This window comes from Poecilia formosa, unplaced genomic scaffold, assembly GCF_000485575.1.
Source record: "Poecilia formosa unplaced genomic scaffold, Poecilia_formosa-5.1.2 Scaffold133, whole genome shotgun sequence".
NCBI lineage: Eukaryota > Metazoa > Chordata > Actinopteri > Cyprinodontiformes > Poeciliidae > Poecilia > Poecilia formosa.
In genome coordinates this window covers 333,181-351,423 of record NW_006800072.1, presented here as the reverse complement: position 1 = coordinate 351,423, position 18,243 = coordinate 333,181, and the positions used below count along the sequence as shown (strand labels likewise).

The 18,243-nt window shown below is 37.6% G+C and overlaps 1 protein-coding gene across 1 annotated transcript in view; it reads left to right on the top strand.

The window, feature by feature from the left end:
- The window catches only part of LOC103144861 (rho GTPase-activating protein 26), a 68,743-nt gene that overhangs the window by 23,267 nt on the left and 27,233 nt on the right, over positions 1-18,243 (top strand). The window contains exons 2-8 of the mRNA XM_007562019.2: positions 10,841-10,936; positions 12,955-13,016; positions 13,481-13,552; positions 16,843-16,944; positions 17,035-17,145; positions 17,400-17,504; positions 17,864-17,993. Of these exons, the coding sequence (XP_007562081.1) occupies positions 10,841-10,936; positions 12,955-13,016; positions 13,481-13,552; positions 16,843-16,944; positions 17,035-17,145; positions 17,400-17,504; positions 17,864-17,993 (678 nt within the window). The remainder of the gene's footprint in view (positions 1-10,840; positions 10,937-12,954; positions 13,017-13,480; positions 13,553-16,842; positions 16,945-17,034; positions 17,146-17,399; positions 17,505-17,863; positions 17,994-18,243) is intronic.

Genomic DNA, 18,243 nt, shown 5'->3' with positions numbered 1-18,243 from the left:
ACTTGCCGTTAGAAATGGAAGATTGCTTTAAGATCATTTCATGTTTTTGCTTTTTCAAATTCCTTCCATGTGATTCCTCCTAATCATCAGCCGTTTGGCTGGCGTTAAAGACGAATTGTTTGTAGTGTTTGATTAAAACGCAACTGGACTTGCTCTGCTTTTGAAATATTTGACATTTGATCCAAACAGGCTGTGTCAGGTAAATTGAAGAAGAAAGAAACATCCTTAGCACATTCACACTTGTCCCGTTAGACTCTGCATTAAGATGTGCTGGAAGCCATCTGCTGAGATCGACAAAAGGAATGTTTCCAGTGTTCATGTGCATGCGCTGGGTGTGCTTCGTCAGCCATTGGTGCTGTGTCATGTGTTGGCCCATGTTTGCTTTTTCTAAGTGGTTCCAAATGTGGGGCTCTGAATGCACTGGTAGGTCCTCTGTGAGTTTTTATGTTTTACTGTCATGACTCCCACTTGCAGTGCAGCTCAAGCCTCCTTCTTTTGTGTTTATAGAGATGCTGGTAGCACACAAAAGTTTTAAGAGTGTTATATTGTTGTAAATGCAAACAAAGGGTTCTGTTATCCCTGCCTTGAAGAGAAAGATCAACTTCTTCTAAGTGATTATTCTTTACAGCTATTCATAGCTATAAAGTTGCAACTACCATGTACTTAAATTTTTAAAAACCCGTCTGACTCAGTGTCTAATTTAATTGTTTAAATTTAGAATAAAGGGTGTCTCATTTTCTTCATGCTCTTCATGGTGAAATGCTTGTTAAAAATAAAACTGAGACATTGGCTGGTGGTGGAGGGTAAGCCTGGTGAGTAGACTGGTAAGGCTGGGTTCAGGCTGTACTTTAGCCACCAGCGCAAGTATTTATACAAGTGGCCACAGGAAGTGTGATTTCAAAGTATGCAGGAGCTTTTTCATGAATGTGTGTGTCTGTATGACGTGTATCGAATGAATTTTTTCTAACTGTAGTTTCCAGAGTTTTGAAATGTTTCTGATCACACCGTGCTACTCTGCACGGCATCGAGCATCTGCATTTAGTTAAAGGTTGTCTTTTTACCTATACTCCATATAAAATGTTTTTCATCTTCACTCTTTTTTTTACTATATCTTCATTTTAATTTCAGTCACTGCTGAGCTAAACTTTAGGTGGGTAACTTTATTGTTTACCTAATAACCTGTTAATATGGTGATCGATAGGTTGGTCGATTGATTACTTTGTTGAATGGTTGATTTACTGCTGTTTATTGATTATTTGATTAATTCAAGGGATTCTCGGTTGATTGGTTAAATTCTTTTTTTGATTGATTTTACTGGTTGAAAGGTAGATTGAATGGTTGGTTATATAATTTATTGATTGCTTCGTTGATTGGATGGAAGTTTTATTGGTTGATTGATTAGTGAGTTGGTCAGTTTTGGCTTAAATAGTTTAATGTGTTCTTTGATTTATTGTTTCGATAATTGGTTGAGTCCTGTGATGGACTGGCAACCCGTCCACGCTGTTTAATTACTTAACTGGTTGACTAATTGAATTATTCTTAAATGTTAATAAGGGATTTATTGATTGGGTGATGACTTAGGGGTTGATTGAGTGGTTGAATTATGTGATATTTGAGAAAATGTTTGAATGTTGGTTAAAATGATTGGTTAGTTAATGAATTAATTGATTTAATCTTTTGTTGTTTTATTGATTATTTGATTGCTTAAGTGATTGAATTGTTGAGTCATAGCTCAGTAATTGGTTGATAGATTTGTTGAATTGTCTTATGGTTGGTTGATTATTTGATTAGTGAAATGAAATGTTTAATTTGATTTACTGAAATGGTTAACTGGTCAATAAGGAGGATGACTGGGTGATGAATTGGTTATTTACTTAATTACTTGCTTTGTCGGTTAGCTAGCTGGATGGATGGTTAACTGTTGACTGTGATTGTGAGTTGACCTTGTTGTTCGTGTTCATTGCATCTGAGTAGAAATCTCTGTGTTGAAAACCTGAGTGTTGTTTTTAGGAGATTTCCACCAACATTTATTGAAAGCATGTTTAGCGATCTGTTTGGGATAAACAGTGCTGTTTTGATTTTCCATAACCATTTCTCCTCCATGTCTGCACTCTCCTGTTAGGTTATTTGTAAATTAAACATAAACTGTGAAAATAACTGTTCTTTATTCTTATCTTGTTAAAATGAAGACTCTTGTAATTTTTTAAATTACTACCTTTTCATTATTACTGTCCTTGTGTAAGCTGAAGTCATTTATCAGGAATTATTTTTTTTATTTTTGCATCTGAGCAACGAGCTGCTTGATACGTACTAAATATGACTTTATTACAAGCTTTCCGGTGATGTACATTTGATAATATTATACATCTATAAGCTGTATTTTTGGATGGTATTACAGGAAAAAATGATGAATCTGAGACTTTACTGAACACAAGGCTCTTCTTTCATGGCTACATAAATCATTAATGTGGGAGATCAGGAACAATATGTTGCTCGTCAGTGTTTCACCCATGCAGCTAGGTTTCCTTAAAGCTGACAGAGCAGAACGGACAGACGAAAGACATCCTTTGCCCTCTACCTTCCCTTAACCCTTCAATCACCTTGGTAACATTGAAAAGCAGCTTAGTCCACTTCCTAGGTTTTTTCTTTTGCACACATTCCCTTCCATTATGACTAATAGCTGCCATGATGGAAATGTTTCATTTTTTCTAAGTCTCAAACTGACCTTGTAAGCTGTGTTACAGGACAGACTGCTCATGCACCAAGGTTTATATTAAACATGCAGTGACCTGCATACACATAGGACATGTTTTTCAAAGGAAACAGGAACAACACTGGTCAGATGTGTTGCCACAGCAAATATCAACCATTGTGATATGAGTGACATTTTGTTTTCACGGTTCTTATGGATATCTTATTTCTTCGATTTCACCCCAACAATAATTACTAACTGTATGTTTATCCTCATGTTAACCTTTTCTCAAGCTTTCATAACAAAAACTTAATCATTTATGTTTGTTCAAGCCGTGATTTGGTCCCAAGAAGGGACAAGGCCACAAAGCCCAGTAAATGTTAACAGATTTATGTCCCCACAACATGAGTACTGCAAGTAATCCAAACCGTTAACGCTTGTATTACAAGAAAGCCAGCAGAGTGGGCTCAGAAAGATTTAGTTGCTGTGAGATGAACTGGGATTTGGCAGGAGTTTAAACAAATTAACATTTCAACACTGCTTAGTTTCCATCCTGGAATTAGTGGTAAAAATGATCTTTCTTTGATTGGATCAATGTAAAACTAAGTAAGTTACAAAATGAGGTTGTTAGTGTTCATCAGATCAGGTTAAGATTTTGTCATTGAACATTGAGTTTTCTTCTTTCCTTTTGACTTTTAATACTACCTGGGCAGGGATGTGAAACATCCCTGCCCAGGTAGTATTAAAACACTTGCCCAGGTAACACTTGCTCAGTTTTTTAACATTTTCCTGATACTAGCAACAGCTCTTCTGTTCTCAAATTCATCACAGTCTACAAGCAATGACACATATAGAAAAAGCTTTAAAACAAATTAATCTGTTTTTGCATTCCTAGACAATATAAGCATTTTTACAGTTACTTAACTATTGATTTAATTACTAGTCTAAGAATTTCCCTGGGGTATAAATGTGATGTGACATAACCTTTTCCTTTTATCACTCTTCAAGATGGGAAAGATAATACAGCATGCCATTCAGGTAAAGCGGAAATGTTTCATTTCTTGCTGTAAAACTGACTGGAAATGGTCAGCTGCCCCCAAAAATGTATTTTTTCCTTCACCTTGTGAATGAAAAGACAAAGGACTGTCCAATTAGAAAACATTTATTAACTGCATGAATGCCAATACACACACACACACACTTAGACCAAAAGGCAATTAAGAGAGACCAGTTAACCCAACTCTCATGTTTTTGAACCTCAACCTGGATGTCATGCAAATTCCATGCCAAATGACACTTGACTTCTTTTGTTTTTATGCAAAAGTTGCTGTAGTAAATTAAACTTTGTTTCTCAAGTCTTTGAATAATTTGAGAAAAAGTTTGAACTACACAGGTTTTTTTTTTTTATAACATCTTAGAAAATTGGTTTAATCTGCTAGAATTCTGCCAAATCTGTGAGCTGTCTTCAGCATAAAATATTGTTTTCTAAATTATAATGCTAACTGAAACATGCTGCAGCAAGAGTCACAGCTAGTGGAGCTACACTTTGCTTTGAAGCCACATGGGGTAAACACTATTAAAACAATGTATACACTTTTAGAAACAATAAGAGCCACTAAGTAATATTTAAACTTCTTTATATAATCTCTGCTACATTTCAGTGTTTATCAAGACAAATCCTACTTGTTGTAAGCTGCAGTGTGACTTGCAATGTTTCACCCTGTAACTAAGTCAGTAAATTCTAGTCTTTGCTTGGTTGCTAGGTCATGCAAAGAATAAAATGAAGGGACTAAAATCTTTCTTTTGTCTCTGCCGATGAATATTGTGTGAGCTTGTACCAGTTGATGAATGAGGTTTTTATTCGCATGTGTGTGGAACAAAGCTACAGCAGAGTTCAGGCTACCACTGGATATCCTGTTGATATCACACTAGCCCATTCTTTTGATTGTGTATTTGTGGGTTTGAGCGGACAACACACACACAACGGCCCGTTGTGTCGCTGCATGGTTGTGGTTAATTGCACATGCCTTTTGTGTAGCTGACAGTGTTATGTGTGTGTTTTGCTGTGCAAGACGTCACATTCCAGCAGTGGTCTCTGGTATGCAGATGTCATTGTTAAACTACGAACTGAGCATGAGTCAAATGTTACAGTTCAAATAATTATTCTCACCCAATTTCTCACTTGACAAAAACACTTTTGGTTTGAAAGTGACAAATCTCTGTAAAAAGTTGATTTGTCAAAGCACAAATTGTAAAAATGCACCTATTACAAAATTCTCTGCCAATTCCATTCTCTGATTTTTATATTCTGAAATAACTTGCCCTTGAATTGTGATTCAACAGATCCTCACTTATTGTTCATATTGGTAGAGGATTCAGTTTAGAGAAGAAAGGATTACGGATTTACGGTACATAGGATTTCATTTAAATGAAAGCAAAGTGATTACAGTACTGATACTGATAAAAATTTCTCATTATTTTTTTATCTGTTGAGATATATCCACATTTACCTCGCTTCCCTCTTTCACATCTGTCATTGTAAATCTTTCTGCAAACCCGGTGGAAACATCAGGTGCGAGCATTTGCAGTAAAAATCCAACAGGTGGTTTATAGAATTGGCATGCAAAAGATGAATTCATGACTTCTGGAAAATTAAGTCCAATAAATGTTGGATTTAAATGTAACTTTTACAATTTTGCTAACAGTGAATATGGTGATGATAACGGATTTGCGGTAAACGTATTAGTATGCACAGTAGCTATTTTGCTTTGCATCAAGTCCAGGATTGGATTCTTGTGGGGCTCTTGCTTATTGTACAAGCAATAAGCAATTTTTATTTGTAATGCTAAAAGGCGCTATTAAAAAAAGAAAAAAAAAAAGAAATTTGCCTTCATTTCCCAGCATTGTGTGTTTAGTAAGGGATGAAGGACAGAGGCATGGCAGGAATCCTTTCTTAAAAGTGATAGAAGAGAGGAAAAGGACAAGGCCTGTGTCAACAGGGTCACCTATTTTTAGATTTCACCATCCTCTGCTGTCCTTCTTGGCTGGACTGGCTAACAGGCTTGCACACACACACACAACCACACACCCGAGAAAAAAAACACAGCAAGAGAACATTGTTTATGCATAATGTACAATCAGCAATGTGTTGTTTTTATTTGAACTTGAAATCTGAAATAGCATATTATAAATATTTCACATATTTCCCTACCCTGGATAATTTTTGTCACATTAACAATAGGTCTAGTAATAAATCAGCCATAGCAATGATTGAATGCTGCAGAAGCAAAAAAAAAAAATTAATTTAACTCTGTTTGATGTTTTTTTTTACATGAAATAAAATAATGTGAAAAAGTATCTCCACATTTCTTCTGTTTTTGCTTTTTGGGGAGAAAGTATTTGTTTTTGACATTATAACAGATTTCTTTTGTTTGCTTCCATCTTTCTTTTAATCACACTTTGGATCATTTAAAGGCCCATTTACAAAGAGCCACTCTTCAGCTAAACTAAGATTTTTGTTGCAGTCCAGCCGCTCGCCTTCATGACACCAATGACCACAGTCTCTCCTAGTGGCACCTTTTGAAATCAGGTGTGATTGAAACTTCCCTGTATTGAAACACCCCCTCAGAGGTGTGAAATAGTCTGCAGGTGTGAAAGCGCACATGCACAGAATGCACAGCTAGAGGGTTTAGTCTACTCTTGCACAAGCAGATGACAACAAAAACAGTTGTGCTGTGTTGTTGATAAGGAATATGTGTTACACGAAAACCTTGTTCATGGGAGACGGAGATAAGGTACTGTTTGAAAGTTAAGGGTCAAAAGCACATGTGCATTTGATTACGTTAAAATCACAGTGCCATCTAGTGGCCTGGCATGACAACTACAGCTGATTCAAGGCATCTTGATGATGCCATCTAAATGTGAAGCTTTTCCCAATCAACGCCTGAAAATACTGGCAGTTTATACACAGCAGTCCCGTGTAAAGTTAGCCATAATCATTACTGAGAAATGGATCATCATTTAATATTGGCCAAAGATAACCTAAATAAATCCAAAAAGGTAACTTCCAAATGCAGATTTAATTTATTAAAGAAAAGTTTCTGTTCAAAACAAATATGTGAAAATGGTTTTGTATAATCATGACTAAATGCAAACTAAGATTGCTTTACTTTGAGTCATAGAAAAAAGCAGATTTCCCATTAAACACTGACAAACCTAAAAGTCATTTATACTGTACGGCTCGCTAAGTTTGGTCTTTTATCTGCTTATTGTTGCCATTGTTTAAATATCTGCTAAACAGGAACATGTGACTCACCACTTTAGAATAGATTTCATAAATGTGAAGGCTTTACTGTTTTGTTATTGACCTTCTCCTACACAACAGCCTCTCTGGACAATGTACTTGTTGCTACATTGCCTTATTTTATTGGAATCCACTTATGTTGGACATATTTTAGAGAAACGTGTTGGCCAACAATATGGTTTTGATTTGCAAGTTTAGTTTGAATGATCTCAGAGCTATGATTTGTTTCTGTGTGTGTGTGTGTGTGTGTGTGTGTGCGCGTGTGTGTGCGTGCGTGCGTGTGTGTGTGTATGTGTGTCAGTACTGATAGAACACTCACGGACATGTGGGTTCAAATTTGTCAGCACTGCCTGTACAGTGAACCTCCGCCTATTCACGGTTCAGCACTGGTATGAGGTGCATTTCTAAATAATTATCCTTTGTTTAATGCCAAACCCACCCAGAATGTTTGTAGTAGGAAACCTCCGTCTTAGTCTTATTTGACTAAAAACAGTCCTTGCCATGTTTAGCAAACTCTATGTTTACATTTGTGATGCTAGTCAAACAACCGGTTGGTGCATAGAATGAGTCTAATGGTTGTTTTGGAGACGTACAGACGCTAAATCAACTCTCTTTGGTACAGCTCTCCAGTGGTTGGGTGATTTATTTTACCTCTCATTCAGGGTTCCTATAAGTATCTGTCCATTACTCATTAGTCAATCGTTTTGTGTAAACAGTAGTTTTATAAATACTGAAGCACCTTCAGTATTTGCTGAGGTGTGAACATTTACTGGCTTGATAACATGAGACGATTTAGTACTTGTGTACTTGCACATTTTCAAACCATTGTGAGACTAATTAGTCTGCTGTACTTTATGCATGTTGGACAATCACCTTAAAGTTAAGAAATTATATTTGGCTTTGTTTTGAGCATAGAATGTGCTGGCCCTTACCGCAAAGTGAATTCTGGGATGAGAGTTTACTCTTCTGAAAGCTTCTGTTGTCTTAATCATTGGTTTGTGGTTAGTTTATGAGAGGGACCACTTGGAGAAGCAAAGGCTAGAGCCACAGAAGAAAAAAATAATGAGTTTCGCTGTTCTTGCAAGGTGCAGAGGGGAACTGTCAGTGGTAGGAAGGAGAAACCAGAAAGAACAGAATGAAGTAAGGGTATGTGTTAAATGAGTGATGGCGTTCTCGCAATGCACAAAAATACGAGACGTCATTGCTGGCAGAGCTGGCTTTCATTCTCTCAGAGGCCACCCATGCTGCAAACATTGTGTCATTGTTTAAACAGAGCAAATAAAAGGTTAGTGAAAAATGTGTGATAGAAAACTTTGTTTAGATGCTGTTATATAATGGAAGTTCACATTGCAGCCATGCTTTCCAATGTTTAATGGTTCTGAAAGAACTTGATATGGACGAAAAGTCTGTTTGATTGAGTAAAGATTTGCCCTTTAAATCAAAACTGTGTTGTAATTACTTCTGCCATTGAAGTTTTATCAAAAGCAATATGGTGCTTGTACTTCATCTGAGCACAGTGGCACAAAAAGTGGGTATGCAGAGCATGCAACGCATAGGCGCGCTGCACCAGACGGGGCTTCAAAACCTCTTCTGGAGGGGGCGGCGCGCCGATGATGTCTTCGCATACACTTCAGCGCGCCCTTATGCTGCTTCACCTCACGCACATAACGGGGTAAATGTAGCGAGTCTTACCTTTCACATGTCTTCGTCTCGAGGGGTGGGGTAGAGCCAGCATATGTTTTCTACGCTCCTTCAACCTTCCTTCGGGGGAGAAGCGCCGATTTATGTTTTCGCATCCACCTGAATAATATGTAGTTGCGACCCTGTCTGTGCATGTGGGTTGACGTTCACACAGAAGTTTGATTGTGATCATGTCATCTTAACAACTACAAAATAAATGTGGATTTCAGCAAAAGAAAAAAAAGAAAATGGAGTTTAGCATCAAGATCTCCTGTGTGAATTAGCCTAAGCGTTAAAGTTGTGGATTTGTCTGCAGGTAGCCAAAGTAGAAATGGAAAAACATATTAAAAAGGTCCTTACAATAGGATTTAAAGTAAGGCGTGAAATAAAATACTGGCACTTTCAGAAAATCTAATTTAGATGTTAAGCTCCACCCATCAAGGTTGAGGTTGATATGAAAGTACCTTTCCCCTACCAGGGTCATTTATGAGGTCAACTTCTGTCTGAGTAAATTGTTTTATCCTGAGTGGGAATAAAGGAGGGTAAATAATGGTCACAGGCAAGTACCCTATTGCCCAGAAAGATTCAAGTTTAAAAAAATGCAAAAGTTAAGAGATCACAGTAACCCTGGTCTTAAGAATAAACTCTGTTTTTTTGGCTTTTTCCCCTGAGATTTAACTGAACCTGATGCTGCACGGAAGGTAACTAAAAGTGAGCCATTTGCAGTGCACATTTTTAGAAAACTATTCACAGAGGTAATGGGGGAACACAGCCATTTTTATTGGAATACAAGAATTGCCCTCTGGTGGCCATCAGAAACAATAATCGATTAAACATGTTACAGTAATTCAATTAATTAAATGTGTATTAGATGCTACACACCTCTACTGTTTACAGTGTTTGGTTCCAATCTGAGACTACTAAACTGTTAGTACTAGCAGATTTTTGGTATTTAAAGTTCTTATCTTTCAAATTCAGACTTTGGCTTCAGCTTCATCATTCTTTGGATACTTTTAATGAGGTAAAGCAACTCTGGCTCATTGCTTGGTGACATCCTACAGTGATTCATTGTGTCAGTCTTAAGAGAGAAAATGATGTACGTCAGTGTGTGCCAGCAGCATGTCTAATTCTCTGGCAGTTCCATCAGGACTCGAGAGGCCTGGGATTCATTTCTGACTGGCAAACTGCACCGATCCTGCAGCATGTACACGAGCAAAGCCAACTACTGTCTGTCTTCTTTACACTCACTGTCCTTCCCATGACTCCCACATGTTTCTGTAAGAGACATGGTTTGTCCATTTCTGTCATTTTTGTCAAATCCTATCGTTGTTTTCTAAACTATCATTGGATTTCGAACGGTACTTTCGTTCTGAATATGTCCTGCTCCTTAAAAAGTAGGACTTCCCTGCTGAGTTTTACCACATCATAATGTTACCCCTTTAAGTCTTTCTCTTTCTTCTTTGACCACCAGAACACAAGACCAGATATTATCCCCAAACCAGCCATATAAAACGATCATTATTTTAAGTCTACTTGAGCGCCTTGATTCCTTTAGTCAGGATTGCATGCGAGACCCTGGTTTCGGTGAGTCTCCCCCACAACGTGTGGTTTCTAAGAAACGTATGAATAATGTGTCTCCGTTTGTGCCTTCCTCATTATCCTGCCCCTATTTCACTCTGAGCCTGTGTGTGCGGCTGACCTCAGCCAGCCCAGCAACAGGAAATGCTGTAGTGAAGCCAAATCTGCCCGTGAGTTATAATGCAAGAGAGCCAAACTTGCTGCGAGTGTCTATCTCCTTGGCGCTTTTAGTGCCTTATGTTTTATTTGGATCCACATGCAACTGTTGAAGGATTTTTACTGCCTTATGTGGCTAATGTGACTTAAGGTTAATAGAACTTTTTGAACCTTTGCAGCACGAACATATGTGCAGATAAACAAGAGATGTCATAACATAAGATAGGTTACTTATTCTAAGAAACTGCAATAGAAGGCAGGTATCTAACATATTTTAAGGCAAAGTTTACACAAACATGCAATGCCTTTCATGAGTCTATGCAACCGATTACATCCACATTCACAGTTTAAGGTGAATTTCATTTAGAAATGCATATTATTTATAATGTGCCTCAGTTAACATGACTCTTCTTATTTCTCTGTTCCGTCAGGTTTGTCAACAGCAAAGAGGAAGTTTGCAGACTCTCTCAACGACTTCAAATTCCAGTGTATTGGTGATGCTGAGACAGATGACGAGATATGCATTGGTGAGTGTGTTGAAATGTTACCCTAGAAATCGGTGTGTCAGAAAAAGAATGCCTGTGAATGGATTCATGACAATGCAGTGTAGAAGAGAGCAGGCGTGTCAGATATTTTTAAAAGCCTCCTCATATATTTTTTACTGCAAAGATGTTTTCAGAATCCCTGATGTACTTTGGGATTAAACTTTGTCTATAGTAAACATTTAAACAAAACAAAAGTTATCATGATGTGACAGTCTGTGGTACATTTTGACCACTATTCAAAAGGATTTCAGCATCTTTACTTTAAGTCTCCTCATTTATCTTAGGAATTCATCTTTTAAAATAGATGCAAATTATTGAGCCATACAATAGTATTATAGATTTACTAAGTTTTTGAGTTCTTCACTCATTTAACTCTTTGAAATTTCACCCATTAAGATTAAAACCTGATCCAAACCAAACGAGTTTGGATCAGAACAAATGAACTGCCCCTTACACCTAAAAGCAATCTGCAAAAAGTCAGATACTTTTTCATAGCACTGTACCTTCCGTTTTAGTTTTTAATTGAAAAATACAACACAGGGCAAATTCTCAAAAAGCACACAGAAATACCTCTTCTTTTTGCATTTTTGCTTTCATGGTCTGGCTGAGGGCTACTGGACGCACACTGGCTCTCATGTCAGACTCTCCTTTTCACATATTGGTTTCATAAACTCAGAGCTTTGCTCCATTCCTGAGTTTTATTTCAGTTTTGAATTTTTAGTTATGCTGTGACAGTTATCTGGTAGCAGTTTGTTTTTATTGTGTCATAATAAGTTATTTCAGAGCTACATTTACTGACAAAGGGATTACCAAGAAACTAAAAGGGTATGAATCACAAAACAAACTATTGGTGCGGTTTATTATGATATTTACTGTCTATCTGAAGTCAAGTGAGATTCACATCTGTTCTTCCTTACCATTTCAGAGGAATAGCAAATGCAGCATTGCTTAATATTTTTCAAATTGACATTTCCTCTGCAGACTTAAAAGATTTCAAAAGTTATATATTTTAATCCAAGAAAGTGCAAATCAAACTTTGATCTATCTTTTGTTTTTAATTGCTAAAGCCTCAGACACAAATGTATTCAACGGAGAAACAAAGAAATAAGTCACTTTTTAAGAGTTGGAGACCTAAAGCTAACAGGGTCAGCCTGATATCAATGTTGTTGTGCTCTAGAATAAAACTATTAATTCCCAGTACTCATCTGGACAATTTCTGTTCAAACATCCTGCTGTGTCAGTAGGAGTGCCGGCGCCACACCCCTCTCATGACTGCCCGGCTCTGTCTGTGCAGGCCGCGGCTCCGGGCTTCGCTCTGTCCCACCCACTACTGTTGTTTAACTGTCCCCAGCTATCTTTCCTGAACAGCTTGATACTCAACTGGGCTGAACTGTTGTTTGTGTGGAGTATTCATAGACATGTCAGAACTGATATTCTCCCTGCTACAGAGTCTGCTGCTGCAAGGTGATGCATATTAAGAAACAGGTTAAATTAAGATATAATTCTACATGACTGGATACAATATTTGTAAAATCTGACTGTACAGCAGTAGTGATTGTGATTCCTGTGGAAGCTGTCATTTTCACAAGTACTCCCCCTTTCTGCACGTGCTCAGTGTGAGCTGAAGTGTGTCTGTGTTAGTATATGCGCCTGAAGTGTCAGACAGGCAGAGGCAACTCAAGTGGAAACTCTGACCCAAACAATGTAGGAGTGTCTCGCTTGCCAGTGATCCGGGAAACTGTGTTCACTGTGAAAACATCAGACAAACCCTCTGAAGAGGGATTTCATTCCCAGTTAATTTCTTGACTGTGTCAAAATGAGTTTACAGAGTTTTCTGAATTCCATTCAAACCCACCTGTTGGCATTTGCCTGTACTTATATTAAAAAATAATCTGAACTGGATTGAATTAAAGTTTTGTTTCAAAGTAAGACCCCTTCTTGTTTTGTTTATTGTTTTCATTTGTCTAATTTGTTGCTTTTACCAACGTGACTTTCCTCAGCCAAGTCACTTCAGGAGTTTGCAGCTGTCCTACAAAACCTGGAGGATGAAAGGACAAGGATGGTGAGAGACTAAAGCATTGATTACTTTGAATACATATTAGGATATTTCTGTTTTGCTTTTTTCCTTTATTTGACATAAGAAAATCTTTGGTCAAAACATGAAGACCATTCTTCCTTATGTCGTACCATATTCAAATTTACAAGTAAGTTTTGGCCTCTGTGATCTTTATCTACTACACAAAATTTCAGCATAGTCTGACAATTCTGGAATTTATTTTCACGTTCAAATAAGTATTTGATGATATAAAATCTTTAAGAAACCCATCGATAGTATCTTGTGATATTTTGCATTAAATAATTTGTCTCTTTGCTAGATTTTGTTAATGTTCTTTGAACTTGAACAGCTCTAGTTTGATAGTTATTAATTAAGTTCATATCACACATGCCATAAGATATACTGCCGCTGAAATGAGAAACATGTCTGTGTGTGTGTGTGTGTGTGTGTGTGTGTGTATCCTTCTATAGATCGAAAACGCCAACGATGTGTTGATTATTCCACTGGAAAGGTTTAGGAAAGAGCAGATCAGTGCAGCCAAGGTAAGAGGAGCAACTGTGTACTATCACAGGACCAGTCCCAGAAATGGACATACATGAGCTGTGAATGAGTATTGATGTGTCACACTGCCAGTGAAACATTGATCAATAAACCTTTTTTTTTGTTGCTCTGGTAGCGGTTGGACAACACACAAAACCTTGATAGAGGTTGTATGCTTTTTAAAATAAATCTCACATAGCTCTCATATTTACAGAAAAATATTTAAAATGTTTCCTGCTTGTGCTTGAAAGGGTAAAGGAAGATGGGAATAAAACTTGCTTATAAAAAAACTGCAGTAAGAACTGACATAGGTCTTACATACTACTTTTGGTAGAACTTGGACAATATCTGAGAACTGTTCAGACAGACGTGGATCCACTGCTGCCTCTGCCTCACCATTAATCCCATTGTAAAGGGAAAACAAATCTTATATTTCAAGCAGGCATCTTTAATTTGATTTAAAATATGATGAGTATGAACCAAAATACAGTGTTGGTAGCTCCAGACCCAAAAATAGATCAGGGTTGTAAAAACAATCCCCAAACAGGAGCTTTTTTCAGATTCAACACATTTTTAGTATTACCCTTTCTCTGTGTAGTAAATATGACAGATTATAATCTTCCTTTATTAGGTCATGGTAAGCTTGATCCATGCAGTTAGTAGCTGGAGGACCTAAATAAGCAACGGCACAGATTTCCATAAAACATTGTTCGTAGTCCACTGTTGACCATTCCCTTTGTTTTCAGTCATTGTCTGATGGTGGCACAGTGATCGGATGTACAGTCTCTAGGTCACAATGATAATCCTAGTTAAGCACTAAGCGAACTGGTAAAGTCTTTGTTTGACGCAGTTTGACCTATCGCTGAAGAAACAAATGTGAGGTGAAGGCACAGCTCTAGTTGTACATCCTAACATTATTCCCAGATGAATTTGAGGGTCATGAAAATATTAGTGAAAACTCAAACCAGCATTTGTACAGGATGTGCTGCTGGTAATATGATGCCACTCTTTGTTCTCTTTTAACAATGCTTGAATTAAGTAAATACGTTGAGAATCAACAATGAGCACAAACAAATATGTTGGGTGTAAATTACTGATAACCTATCCCTGCACATTAGACAATCTTCTTCACTTCCTGCTTTCAATGTGTGTTATAAATAACTTGCACCTATGTGTGGCTCTTTGTTTCAACTGTGGTTATTTCAAAGTGCTTTAATTTAGTGTGGTATGTTAAAATTTTGCACCTTTTCACTTATTTTTCTTCTTTTAGCTTTCAGTCTTTTTGTGTAGGAGTTTCCCCAGAATGTTTCAGTTTGTCATGGTAATGTTTATCCATCTCAACTAATTTCTCCAAATCTCTGAGATCATGAGGGCAGCTCTTATCCACACTGAGAATCCCAGAGCATAATGCTTTCTCCACTGTGCTTCAGAGTGGGTTTGGTGTTTCATGGTGAAGCACATGTTGCTTTTGTGCCAAACACAACGTTTGGCACTGTGGCACAAAAGTTCTTGTTGGTTTTCATCAAACCATAACACATTTTGGTAGATTGTAACCAAACTTGAGTGTTTTTTCCAGGGGGAAAAAAAAGGCTTCTGTCCTGCTTCTTTGTCAGTACACATGGGAAACACATCAGATTGTTGTCACATAAATACCACAACCTAGTGGGAAATGGCTGCAGCTCCTGCGGTGTTGCTGTCGGCCTCTTGGCTGCCTCTTTGTCCCAATTGCCCTCAATTGTTTTGAAATTTCATCTGCATGTTTACACAAAAATATATTTAGTGGAATTATTGCAACAGTTTGTTTGGATTTGAAAATTAGGAACCTAGATATCCCATAAACTGTCTTTAAGACCTCCCCAACAAAATACCTGCTCAGTAAAATTAGATATATTTTACTTCAGTAAGATAAATAACCAAATGAGGTGAATGCTTGCCTGAAGTGTGATGATGTATTGCTAAGCCTTGTGGGATTTCTGTGATTATTTACTTGGCATATTGAATCAGCGGTTTATGCCGTCATTGTAGATGTGATGAGTCTACCTAGTGCTGATGTTGGATTCTGTAAAGAAATATTTCTTGGGCCCTCTTGGGAAAGGTCACAACATCCTCATCTACTGTACCACACTGCCACCTGCTGGGGAAAAATTAATACTTTTTTCTTAATCAAAATTCTGTTTTAAATACAAGTATTGAAAAGAACAGCAATCTGCCCTTTAGCTGGTTTTATTGAATTGCAGATGCTTCTTTATCTTTTACATGAAGCATGTGAAGTTTGCAATAAAACCTTTACAGAAGTTGGTTGCAGAGATAGTAATTTCAGACTGAGTCTCTACAGGGAATCAAGGAGGCAGACTTTGAACAGAGGCCTTGATATTTAGAATCGGACTCATCCTTCCTGATGTGCTCTGCAGCTGTTTCCTAATTCCCATCTGGACCAGTGGAAAGACACAGCTGTTTGTTGCTTAGTTTGAACACTTTCTCCCAGTATAATTAAACTCGGTGTCTACACCCAACTTGTCATCTGACCATGTGCCTTTGTCCATGTGCTGAAATGTTCTATTGTTTGATAAACAGCTGGGCTCCCACGAAGGACAGTCTGAGTCTGAGTCCTGTAAAAATAAAAAATAAAAAATAATGGACATATTCTATGTTGAAGAAAAAACCTCCAGAAATGTTTAGGCTCTTTGTCATAAAACAGCTGTACAGCTGCTGCTGCTTCATCTTCCTATTTTTATTATTAATATTATTGAGGGTTGTATATATGTCGACTGTGCCAATGAAAGATTAGCCAAGTCCTCTTTGCAAATGCCAGAAAGCTTATTCTGTTATTGACTGTTGATTGCTGGTGTTTATTCAGTTGGGTGGTTAAAGTTTGAGGAAACACAACACTCCAACACCAACACAACTGATCCAACTGATCTACTTCTGTTGAGTGGAAAATTTACATATTGGACGAACAAGTTCCATCTGAATTGAGATTATTAAAGTTTCGCTGGTTGCAGAATCTTTTCTTGAGATGGGACTCAGATGGTTTTTAATGGGTACAGCAACTCAAATCTGTGGCTTAATCTGCAAATGCATTTTCTTACAAACATGGTACCATTTAGAGGGAAATATACAAGATTTCCACAGTTATGTTTATAGTGCAGGGAACTTCTTTTGTTGTTGTTACACCTTGTTTGTGTGGCGCTTCTTGAAGCTCTTCCTCTATTGGAAAAGGGCATCATCAATAAAGATATATTGATTGATATATTGATTGAAAGACTGTATTGTGTTGTATTCTGTGTGGCAGGAAGCCAAGAAGAAATATGACAAAGAGACAGAGAAATATTGTGCAGTGCTAGAGAAGCATTTGAGCCTTTCAGCAAAGAAAAAAGAGTCCCATCTACATGAAGTAAGGACATTTGTCTACGTCTGCATCTCTTGAGTTTCTCCTTCTGTCCCTGTGATTTACCACTTGTGTGCATCTTATTTTCTGTTTTAGGCGGACAACCAGGTGGATCATGTAAGGCAACATTTCTACGAAGTTTCTCTGGAGTACGTCTTTAAGGTGCAAGAGGTCCAAGAGAGGAAGATGTTTGACTTCGTGGAGCCTGTAAGACAACACTGCATTTTGTTATTTACCTTTAACTGTTCCTTTAACTTATCTGTTGAATGTTTTGCATTACACCTTGACATATGTCTTCTTTTGGTACCAAAAAATGATTGAGTTTTAGTTGAGGGCATCTCAGCTGTGGTTTTTGAAGATTTAAAAGAAAGTTGTTGCCCACATTGCTGAGAAAAAGTGTTTTTATTTTTATTTGCCTGCTCATCTTATTCCCTCTTTGTTGTTGTTGGACTTTGGTTCAGCTGTTGGCATTTCTTCAAGGCCTGTTCACCTACTATCATCATGGCTATGAGCTGGCAAAGGACTTCAACCACTTCAAAACTGATCTCACTATCAGCATACAGAATGTAAGAACCCAAAAACAAACATACATGTATTAGACTTTTGTTTAGATGTAGTTGGGACTACGGATCAATTGAAATCCTTTTTGTATTGTTTGTTTCCAGCTGTTTGGTGTCCTGTAAGCAGTTTTTAATTGTTATGCCATAACAAAGCTATATTTGTTCTGAAGTCATGACTGTAAATGTATAGAATTTGCCTACATGATATTACCAGGAACTAAAGGCTTTGATTGAAGTTTCTCTCTCTAAATGCTTTTGAATGTGATTCTGCGTGTGTGAAGTTTCCTGTGGGCATAATTTGATAGAAAACAAATCAGATAATGTTTAATCAGTACAGATTTTGCTTCTTGTACTTGTGCGTACAGACAAGGAACCGTTTTGAGAGCACGAGGTCTGAGGTTGAGAGTCTGATGAGGAAGATGAAGGAGAACCCTCATGAGCACAAGAGTGTCAGCCACCACACCATGGAGGGCTACCTGTTCGTCCTGGAGAAGCGTGAGTAAAAGCCCACCTCGGTTTCTGCTTACAGAAACCACCTCGTATCTGTGACCTGACAGCAGCCAAGGCTTCCTGTGGTTTCCATGGTAGCACATTTTATCCCTGAACCTGGAAATTACTCAGCTTTTTTTGTTTTTGCTGCTATTGTTTTACTTCTGTCCATCTCTGTCTCTTTGAACTTTTCTCTTTATTCCTCCGCCCTCTTGTCCTGTCTGGTGCAATTATTCATCTCAGCTCTTGTTCCTTA